This window comes from Pipistrellus kuhlii, unplaced genomic scaffold (genome assembly GCF_014108245.1).
Source record: "Pipistrellus kuhlii isolate mPipKuh1 unplaced genomic scaffold, mPipKuh1.p scaffold_m20_p_10, whole genome shotgun sequence".
In the NCBI taxonomy this organism is placed as follows: Eukaryota; Metazoa; Chordata; class Mammalia; order Chiroptera; family Vespertilionidae; genus Pipistrellus; species Pipistrellus kuhlii.
In genome coordinates, this window is record NW_023425405.1 from 11,084,980 (window position 1) to 11,095,963 (window position 10,984).

General features: G+C 57.3%; 1 protein-coding gene across 1 annotated transcript in view; it reads left to right on the forward strand.

The window, feature by feature from the left end:
- SND1 (staphylococcal nuclease and tudor domain containing 1) overlaps positions 1-10,262 on the forward strand; it is a 447,851-nt gene extending 437,589 nt beyond the window's left edge. The window contains exons 18-24 of the mRNA XM_036426056.2: positions 240-381; positions 3,648-3,771; positions 4,577-4,646; positions 5,518-5,631; positions 7,189-7,392; positions 9,526-9,570; positions 9,679-10,262. Coding sequence (XP_036281949.1) covers positions 240-381; positions 3,648-3,771; positions 4,577-4,646; positions 5,518-5,631; positions 7,189-7,392; positions 9,526-9,570; positions 9,679-9,744 — 765 coding nt within the window. The 3' untranslated portion in view covers positions 9,745-10,262. The remainder of the gene's footprint in view (positions 1-239; positions 382-3,647; positions 3,772-4,576; positions 4,647-5,517; positions 5,632-7,188; positions 7,393-9,525; positions 9,571-9,678) is intronic.
- The last annotated feature ends 722 nt before the right edge of the window (positions 10,263-10,984 follow it).

A 10,984-nucleotide genomic window follows, 5' to 3' on the forward strand; every position in this document is an offset into this window, starting at 1 on the left:
GCTCCCCAGTAGCTCTGATGCCTGCCGGAAGTTGAGAGCCACTGGATCAGATGCACTTAAGAGCACTCTTCCCCACTCCTCCCGGGAGTAGGAGCGTTCCAGGGGCCAGCCCAGTGCCTCCCGTGGTGCCTCCCACATTCACTCACCTCGGGGTGACCCACGTGCCTCAAAGTCCCTTTCCTGGTTTCCTTTCTGGCTTCACTTCCTCATCCTCCCTCCCCTCCGCTGGCCACACGCAGGTCTGGGCACACTACGAGGAGCAGCCTGTGGAGGAGGTGCCGCCTGTGCCGGAGGAGAAGGAGCGCTCGGCCTCCTACAAGCCGGTGTTTGTGACCGAGATCACGGACGACCTGCACTTCTACGTGCAGGATGTGGAGACAGGTGAGTGCTCAGGCCCAGCCCAGGCAGTGCCTCCTCAGCTCCTGGCTCTGCCAGTCACCTCCGGGCCTCCCCCACTGCCCAGCCAGCAGCCCCAGCCCCAGCCCGCTCACTGCATGACCTGCAAGTGCGCCTGGCGTGGGCGGCTGAGCAGGTCCTCTGAGGACTGGTGAGGTAACCGATTCTGTCTGGGTGGTGCTCTGAGACTCTTAGGTAATTGTTTTGCTCCAGGCACCCCTGGCTGAGCTGGGCATGAGGATTTGTAGCCCTCAGAGCCTATGGGGAAGTGGTGAACAGATTGTCTATGTGGTCAGGAAGCAAGAACTGGCTTCTCCCAGCCCTCTCCCCCTCAGCCTCCTGGGAAGGCCGGTGGAGGAGGGAGTGTGGGCTTGTCTCTGCTGGGGTTTCTCCTCCAGAGGTCACCACAGCCCCGAGGGGTAGCCGTTTGCCATGGAAACAGGAGGCACGCCAGGGAAGTCCTCCCCAGTGGTCTTTCTAAAGGACTCTCGCTCTCCATCCTCCTCCTTCCTGCCCTCCAGTGCCGGGCCCTGTGGCCGGGGTCCCCGAGCAGAGACCTCGGCCCAGCCTCCCACCTCCACTCCTGTAACCTGACTGCCTCTCATTGCCGCCCAGGGCAGAGCAGAGGGCTCTTAGAGCCGCCTGGAGGGCCAAGGGGGCGGAGAGGACCCAAGATGTCAGTGGCACTCAGGGCGGCCCCCTGGGTGACAGGATGCAGCCCACCCAGGCCCACTCCAGACCAACAGCTTTGTCTCCGCCACTTCCTCTCTAATGGCATTTCCCAGGCAGCTGCTTTTGTGCTGTCATTTCGCCAAGGAAAACTGACAGTTCCTGTACCTGAGCTATACTTGGGAGGGGGTTCACAGGGGAGGGGCAAGGATGGAGCTGATGAGCCTTCAGGATCAAGTTCTCTTTTCCTGTTGTTAATCCTCACCAGAGGATATTTTTTCCCATTGGTCTTTAGAGAGAGAGAGAGAGAGAGAAGCATCTACGTGACAGATACATCGATGATTGGTTGCCTCCCAACCCGGGCAGGGATTGAACCTGCAACCTGGGTATGCGCCCTTGACCGGAAATCAAACTCACAAGCCTTCGGTTCATGGACTGACACTCTAACCATTTAGCCATACCAGCCAGGCTAGATCAGGTTCTCTGAGGTCAGCTGCCATCCTGGTGGAAGCTGGACCAGCCGTTGCCTTGGGAACGAAGCCAAGAGAGACCCAGCCTCCGGGTCTGTGTAGCCAGGAAGGAGTCTTACAGGGATGGTATTCCTGAACACAGGCGCCAGCTAGACCCTGCGCAGCGTACCCAGCTCCCAGACGGGCTCTGCCTGCCTCTGGTCCTGCTGGGAGGACTCCCCTTAAATAAGGACAGGACCCTAAAGATTCCCAGGGACAGAGCTTAACGGTTCAAGGCCTTTGACCAGTTGGTCTCTAATCTCAGTGGCTTCCTGTACCTCCCAAACCCCTGTACTCCGCCCGCTGTCTCTGTCAGCCCTAAGGAGCCATGATGCTGCAGTGAGCCATAGCCAAGGCAGAAAATAAAGACAAAGAACGAAGGAGGAAACGGTGTCTTGTTGGAATATTGGAGAAGGGAGTGAGTGCTTCGTGGCACGTTGCCTAGAGAGGTGCGGTGGGCTCCGGAGAAAACCCTGTCCTCCCGTGGCTCCACGAAATCCAGGAAAATAAACCTCAGCACGCACAGCCCCCTCTTCTGCAACTTTCACCCCCTCCTGGGGACATCCTCTCCCTCCTCCTAACGAGACCCTGCCTTCGGGACGGAGCGGATGAAATGATGAAAGCGTTTCCATTAGCTGTAAATGACCAACCAGGTCTCTGTCTGAGGACCTCCCAGAGGGCTCTGCCTGTCTGAGGAGGCAAAGCCCGCTTTCTGTTGCCTTGGAGCAAAAAATAAAAATAGACCAAGTACAGGAGGAACTGTCTCCTATAGAAGCTTCTCCTTAGTCCCTGAAATGTTACTCTCTGGGCAGGGAGCACTGTCTCAGGAGAATTCCGTGTTTACCACTGGGCGGGAGGGGGGCACTGCACCCTAAAGCCCCTGCTCTGTGGCCTGTGCAGAGGCCGAGAGTGGACAGACCTCCCATGTGCACATGCAGAGTCATCCTCGATGCAGCCGAATTCGTGAGCGCAGTGCACGTGTCCCGGCTTCCACTGGGCCTTGCAAGAGTGAACAGCCAAGGGAGCTGTGGTCTGTGCCCTGGAGGAGCTCTCCATGTGTGGCAGGAACACAAACTCAGACGAGAAACTTGTAAGGCCAACTGGCAAGTGTACCAGCAGCGGACACGTGTTAGGCATCTGTTATAGCCAGTGGCGCCCTGGGGCCTGAAGGTGAAAAGAGGATCCACATGCACCCAGCCAGCCACCTTGACCTTGGAGAGAAAAGCAGGCACAACAGGTCTGATGCAGACCTAGAATCCAGGCCCGGAGAAGCCCCTGGGACTGATGTTGACTTAGCAAGTGGGAGGCAGCCGGAAGGGAACCTGAGAAGACCCTGGGTGTTGCCAAACCTGGAAAACAAAACAAAACAAAAAGACAGGCAAGCTGCAGAGCCTCAAGGTCAGAGTGTTCAGGAAAGATAAGCAGGGGAGAAGAGCTCACCCCACCCCCGGTTGAGGAGGGCACTGAACTGGGATGGGAGGGAAGAACCCTAACCTGACAGCACCGGGAGTTCAGTTCAGCATGAGTCTCGCAGAGTGACTGGTCAGAGTGGCCAAGTGTGAATCCACTGAGGCTGTACCCTGTCTCAGAATTGCTCTCCGTCTTTTATGGCTCAGACTCCCAGGCCTTTTCCCTGTCCGGGATTGTAAGGGGCTTATCCTTTATCTCCACTTTAGCCCCGAGGAGACATTACAGAGAGTGGCTGCGGTCAGTCACCTCCTCAGCGCCAGGGCCAGCTCTTGTAGGAACGGGCCGCAGGCTGGCCAGCTCCCACCCTGGAGAAGGTTGGTGGGCCTTGCTCCACGTCCACATCCACTCACATTCTCCAGCTCCTTCCCCAAAACCCAAGAGCGTTCCCACAGACTCCACAGTCAGCAGGTCGCCATCCTGCCTTTGCAAACAGCATGAAACCTCGGAGCAGAGAGCAGAGAGGACCTCCCTGAGGGATGGGGACGAGTCAGGCGCTCTACAGAATTCCTCACCTCACCGACGCCCAGGCTCCTCGGCCTCCCCAGCCAGAATGAGCCTCCAGAGAACCCGGCACCCTGTTCTCACCCTTTGCCTCCCCATCAGGCACCCAGCTGGAGAAGCTAATGGAGAACATGCGAAATGACATCGCCAGCCACCCTCCCGTCGAGGGCTCCTACGCCCCGCGCCGGGGCGAGTTCTGCATTGCCAAGTTTGTGGATGGAGAATGGTAAGCCACTTGGGCCCAAGCAGCGCAGCCGGAGCCAGGGCCGGTCTGTCCTCAGACCAGACCAGACCAGACATTTGCCTCTGCAGCCTGCTGCCTGCTGGGGTGTTGTTGACCTTGGCCGCCTCCCCAGGGCAGCCCTCTTCATTGCCCAGAGCCCATCTGGGCCTTCATTATCCTGCAGTCCAGCCAGCCTCCAGACTACAGAAGTGTGCTCCTCCGCTCCCCTGCCTCTCTTGGGGGAGTCCTAGCTGTCTGGGGCTCTCCGACACACCCATCACCCCACTCAGGAAAAATGTCTCATAAACCCTGGCCAGCCACCCAGCCTCCACCCCAACTGTCTGGGACATGAGCAGCAGCCTCCACAGGCTGCAAGGTCACTTACGTCTGGTCTACCGGGGGTAGGGCCCCTGGCCCTCCCAGGGTGACGAAGTGACTTGGATGTGTTCCCTGCTGCTGCCTCCCAGACACTTCTGCCGGCTAATTACAGCCGCTGTTCAGTGTGCTGAGTTACAGCAGCAGACATCCATCTAGTCATTAGTCTTGTTGCTTTATGCCCCAAGGACACATTAATCTGCTTCAGATGCTGCCCTCTCCCTCCCTCTGCTCCCAGCTGTGCTCTGATTCCATTAAAGGGTGACCAAAGGGCCTCGATGGAGTCTAAGCCCCGTCCTCTGCGGCACCCAGGGTGTGCTCTCTGGCCCCTGGGCAGGGACGTGCCATGCCCGCTCCCCTGCCATCACTTAGGCTCCAGGGAGATTGACTCCTCTGGGCTGTCCCTTGAGCTCTGCCCATGATGCCGTTGCAGGTACCGGGCCCGAGTCGAGAAAGTCGTGTCTCCTGCCAAAGTGCACGTCTTCTACATCGACTACGGCAACGTGAGTGGGGCTCCACGTGGCTGCCAGGGGCCATTCACACAGTGGCTCCCTAGGACAGGGCCACCTACTGTTTGTGTGGCAGCCGTGACCCCTGAGTGACCAGGCAGCGCTGGCATCTCTGGCAGAGAGAGGCCTGTGTGCACCCAGAGGTCTCTGAGTGCCCAGCCATGCCCACGCTTCCTCTTCTGCCTGCCTCCGAAGAGAGGTCCAGGAACGCCCTCCACACAAGCTCAGCATGTGCTTGTCCCCATCTGCTAACGTTCAGCACATTCCCAAACAAGGTTTGCTGGGAGGGACCGTCCTGAGGTGGCAGAGTTCCTGGGGAGCGCTGTAGCTCAGGGGTGTGGTTCCTGGGCTGTGGCTGTGGCTGTGGCTGCCCACTTTACTCAAGGACTAGAGTTGAGGGTCAGTTAGCAGAAAGCCCAGAACTGGGCCATACACACAATTTACTACCTGGAAACCCCAGGCTTGGCCAGCACGGACAGCCAGGGCACTGCCGGACCCACATATTGGTGAGCTCTCACAGCCTGTGGAAGAGTGGTCAGGGAGCCCATTGAGGCAAGGCATTGGAGAGAAATACAAGCTGCGACTAGAGTCCAGTTATCAAGTTACATTAGTGGGAACCAACAAGTGTGCCCACACCAGGCCCAGGGTTAACGGTGTGTGAGCCGCAGCTGCCCATTGCAGGTGCCAGCAGGCCCGTTCTCCCAGGGCCTCACTGCAGGGGCTCGCGGGCAGTCCCTCCGTTAGAGCCGTGGCCTAGCAGACAGTCCCTCCATCAGAACAGCCAGAGGCCTGGCCACAAGAGTGTCCTTTGGGAACAAGGGGTCATCAAGTGTGTGATGCTATTGGCCTGGTGTGTCCTCTGCAGAGAGAGATCCTGCCGTCCTCCCGCCTGGGTACCTTGCCACCTGCCTTCAGCACGCGTGTGCTGCCAGCTCAAGCCACAGAGTATGCCTTCGCCTTCATCCAGGTGCCCCAAGATGTGAGTCGATGCATCTTCTCTCCTTCCGAAAGGGACTGTCCAGTGACACTCAGCTACTCCTGTGGCCCTCACAGACAGGAGTGGTGGTGTTAGTAAAGGACTAGGAAATGGCAGTGACTGAGGGAGTTGAGGGAAGGTGCCAGAGGTGGTGGCATCAGAGCACTTGAGCTATGGTAGTTCATAGGGTAGGCCCACGGCCAGGTGCACTGGTGCAAAGGCTGGTCCACCACAGCGAGCCCTCGGGGCTTGTGGGCAGTGTCAGGAAATGGAAAAGTCACTCAGGGTCAAGTTTATTCTGTGTATTAAGGGCAGGTGGGGTGTGGTAGGATTGTCAGCAGAAGTGTGATATGGTCAAACCTGGTTTTGAAAGTTACTTGTAGAACTGGGAAGGAGACTGGAAGGGATTGTTGGACACAAATGCATTGATAATCCGGCAAGGGACCATGCTGACCAAACCAGGGCCATGCGAGGGGGGCTGGGGAGAAAGGCAGGTCTCCGGGCACCATCAGAGCAGGTGGGATGCAGGAGGGGCAGAGGCTAAGGTGGGTCTTTATCTGTGGGTCTGTTGCTGGCCAAGATAAGGGAGGTGAGAAGGGGAAAATTAGAGGCTGTGGGAGCTCCAGGCTGCCTTCTAGCGTTCCGCATGGAAAGCAAGATGAGACTCGGTGGTGGATTTGAGCGTGGTCTGCAGACTTGGGAGGGGAGGGGACAGCCTGCGTCCCTACAGCCTAAGGAAGAGCCTGAGGTGACTGTGCCCCTGAGAGGAAGACTGCTCAGGGCTGCAGGCCACCATTCCGGCTGCCCAGCGCCCGGAGGCCAGGCAGGCGGAGCAGGGCCCGAGGCTTCAGCCTCCAGGCGTCCCTGGGGCTCAGAGGGAGGGGCATCTGAACGCAGGATTGGAACAGGCCCCTGGAGCTCAGGGTCAAGTTTATTCTGTGCAAAATGGGCAGGAGGGGTGCGGCAGGATTGGAACAGAGCCCGCTGAAAGGCATGGCTGATGCAGGGACCTGGAGGGCAAATGTAGGGTAGGAGTCAGCACCATAGAAGATGTTCTGCCTTTTCACAAAATGACTGCAGGGTAGAGGAGAAGCAGCAGGAAAAGATGTTGACAGAGTAAATCCAGGGCAGTCAGGCTGTGGGGATGGGGAGGCCTGAGCGTGGAGAGACCCTGAGATGACAGTGAAGGCGGAGAGGTGGGGGCTGGGAGGTCACTGCCAGAGCAAGGCCAGCCAAGGTGGGAGTGGTCAGGCCTGGGCAGCAGGTGCAGGCTGGTGTGCCATGGGAAAAGCTACGTGTCCTCAGAGACACAGCAGGTGGGTGGGGAGAAGGATGGGGAGACATCAGATAGGCTTGGAGGGGAGGGGTGGAGAGGGATAAAGAGGGGACACTTCCTGTCCAGAGCCTGCCTCCTCCTCCCTCGGTAGGATCTGAGTGGGCCGTGAGCTGCAGGCACCTTGGGGTGACTTTCCTGGAGGCCCAGGACCAGGACCTGGGGCCCAGGTGGCCAGCTTTTGCTCCAGCTCCCCTCTCCCCCCGCCCTGGGTGTTTGTGCTGCAGGAGGATGCTCGGACAGACGCCGTGGACAGCGTGGTGCGGGACATCCAGAATACCCAGTGCCTGCTCAACGTGGAGCACCAGAGCACCAGCTGCCCCCACGTCACCCTGCAGTTTGCCGACTCCAAGGGGGACGTGGGGCTGGGCCTGGTGAAAGAAGGGCTGGTCATGGTGGAGGTGCGCAAGGAGAAGCAGTTCCAGAAAGTGGTACGTGATGCGGAGGCGGCGCCGCTGCAGGGGCGGCCCCCAGAGTCTCCAGCTGTCGTCACCGAGGGGACCGGGGACTGCGCCAACAGCCCGGGAGGGAGCGGGAGCCCACCATCCTGCTGTTCCTGCTGGGGGAAGATAATGGATTTCGGTTTGTTGGGGTTTAAAAAAAAAAAAAAAGAAAGCTAATTACATCCCAAATTAATTGGCTGCAGGTTTGGCTGAGAATGCAGCTGCAAACTAGAGCGGAAAGTTCCCTGTGCATGCACCCCCAGGCCAGGCCGGAAAGCTTTGCCAGGGCTGGCATGGAAAGGGTCAAAGCCTGTCTTGCTTTCTCACCCACTCTCACTTCCTTTTCTCTGACATACAACTTCCACATCTACAACCAGCTCCTAGCACTCAGTGCCACCAGAGCTAAGGGGCCCCAGGGCACTCTGCCACAATACCCTCCAGCCTGTTTACAAAGCCCCAGGGCCTGGAGCTGGCCCGAGTCTCCCTCTCATGAGATGAGAGCTTGCTGCCCCAGGCTGGGCGTGAGGATGGGGCTGACACCTGGGGAACCTTACACTATTCAGGTGTCCATCGTTACGATCTTGTTCAGGAGATTAACGGCCCCTTCCACTGAGGACCCTACTCATCGGAGTCCTCCCAGCCTCTCACGAAGCCATAACTGAGATCCCAGGACATACCAGCCTCGGGGGATGGGCTGGGGCCAGCTCATGTCCTCCACACTCCCTCCGAGAGGAAGAATGAGGGAGGCAGGAGGGAAACCTGTGTTCTGTCTTGACCTGCCCTTTGCTTTCCCAACTCCCCAGCCATCTGCCTTTCCTCTCTCCCCACGTAATGTTTCCGCAGTGCGTGGTTCCCTGGGCTGCTTACGCAAGTTGAAAACTCATTTGGAAAAAGCCCAGTGTGGATTGCTCCTGTGTCTGCTCTGGACAGGAGAGGCCTGATTCTAGTCCTCCCTTGGAAATCCCCAGTGTCCTGAGATTGCTCTGAGGGATCAACTCAAGTTTTCCTGTAGAAACAGAGATCTTAGTGTCGCCCATACGAAGCTACCTGTAACGTCTCTGGGTCTAGAAAATTCCTTTTCCCTGACAAAAACACCTAACGTGTTCATTGATTCATCTAGTCATTCTTTCAGCAAACATTTATTGAGTGCCTACATATCTCAGTGAACAAGAGACAATATCCCTCCCCTGTGGAGCTTACGTTCAAGCATGAGGAGATGAGCAATAAAAATAGATATAATAAGTCGGTGAAACAGAATGTTAGAAAATACATGCACTGGAAAAGGAGAAAATATAAGTAAAGGGCAAATACAGTATGATCTCACTTACATGTGGAATCTAATGAACAAAATAGAACTAGAGGCATGGACTCATGGGACATGTTTTCATTTTAAAGAGAATCAGGAGTGTGTGGGAGGGGATGGTTATAATGTTTTTAAAATATATTTTTATTGATTTCAGAGAGGAAGGGAGAGGAAGAGAGGGATAGAAACATCAACGAGAAAGAATCAGTGATTGGCTGCCTCCTGCACACACCCCACTGGGAATCCAGTCCACAATCCAGGCATGTGCCCTGACCGGGAATCAAACCGTGACCTCCTGGTTCATAGGTCAACACTCAACCACTGAACCCACACTGGTTGGGCTGGTTATAATTTTAAGTGGGGTCATTGGAGGCCTCAAGAAGATGATGCTTTTTTTTTTTTTTTTTAATCTTTATTGCTGACAGTATTGCATATGTCCCCTTTCTTTCCTCCTCCTCCCCATTAATCTCTTCTGGCCTTCACCATCCTATTGTCTGTGTCCATGGGTCATGCATATATGCATACTAGTTCTGTGGTTGATCACTTCTCACCCAGCCCCTTTCCCCTGCCGAGAAGACAATACTTGAGGGGACGGGATAGTAGCCACGTGGGCCAGAGGGGGAGAGAGCCTCAGGCAGATGGGACAGCCAGTGTGGAGCTGGGAAACGGTTGGCCTGCACATTGGCTTTTACTGAGGGAGCTAGTGATCCACTGGGCAGGAGGGTGACGTGGCCCTGACCTGGGCATCCAACAGGGTCACTCTGGCTGCCCACTTGTGATCCCCTCATCTTGATCACTCCCTTTTTCTCTCCCTCCAGATCACAGAATACCTGAATGCCCAGGAGTCCGCCAAGAGTGCCAGGGTGAGTTTTCCCCTCAGGAGCTCCTGGGGATGCTGGGAGAGGGGGCTTGACCACCCAGGTTCCAGCAGATCCCACCTCCCTGACGAGCCATTTTCTCTTCTCTCACAGTTGAACCTGTGGCGCTACGGAGACTTCCGAGCCGATGACGCGGATGAGTTTGGCTACAGCCGCTAAGCAGGGACTCGGGTCCGGCCCCAGCACCCTCACACAGTACCTCCTCCTCTGCAGGAGGGTGTCTCAGCTCCAGCCGCAGATGGGGGCGCAGAGTGGGTCCAGCTTTGCTTCACTGTGGAAATGCCTTGCAAGGCAGCGTCTGGGCTGGGGGTGGGGTGCAGGGAGCCTGTGGCTCTCGAGAGCCTGTCTTCTGAGAGGACAGGCGCTGCCATCCCGTCTCTCCCAGCTGATAGCTGGTTCCCTGTTTTTATTTGGACGGGGGTCGTGGTTTTCTAAAAATTGTCCTCCAATCAGGAAGAAACATGAAAGACTTCGTGCTAAAGGGGGGTGATCCTAGCCCTGGAGGCCCGCTGCCAGAGAGCACCCCACTTCCGTCCCAGACTGCCTTTCTGCCCAGCTCTGTCCAGCTATTGATCATGTGATTTCTCTAATACGTCCGTTCTCAAATGCCAGCGCGCCCTCTCCTTTTCTGTATTTAAAGCTTTCGAGGCCCAATAAAATAGTACATGCTGTCTGCAGCCCTTGTTGGTCATGGTGGAGCCCAGAGCCAGGAGCCTGAGCACTGGTGGCTCCCAGGGTGGTCGCCACATGCCTCGCCACACTCCCAGCGGCCTAGCCGGGACTACGCCCAGATCTCCAGGGGGCCCAGGAAGCCAGCAGAAGTGTATTGGACGTGTCTCCTCACTCCTGGAGATGCTTCCTGTCCCGTCAGGCAGGCCTGCTCTCACCGGGGCCTCTCCCTTCATTATCACTCTTCGTGGAGGCTGGTCGTGGAGAGGAGCATACCTGTCAGAGGGAGCTGGGCAGTTCTCCCAGGTTCTAAGCAGCCCCCAGGGTGTGGTGGGCATCACCTGGCACGTCGGCCACTCGCAGAACCCTGCAGATCTCCTTTGACTCATCAGTCTGCACACTGCACAGGGCTGCCCTCAAGGACCTTAGAGATGGAGCAGCTTGGCAGGCAGTGCCCAGGGCTTTGCACAGAGGACAGGCCAGGCTCAGTCCTGCCAGGGCCCAGCAAGGGCCGGAACGGACTTACTGAGGGACGTGAGGCGACTCTCCTCTTCCTGGCGGCAGGAGGAATAGCTAACCCCAGACAGGCTGGTATGGCGTGGGCAAGATTGGGGGCCCTGGTCCCTGCCCAGCTCCCTCCGCCCGTTCTTTGGAGCTGGAGCTGGAGGTCAGTGTGCTCCAGAGCCGTGGCCGAGGAGTGCCTGTCTCCAGGTGATTATCTCTTGCTCCG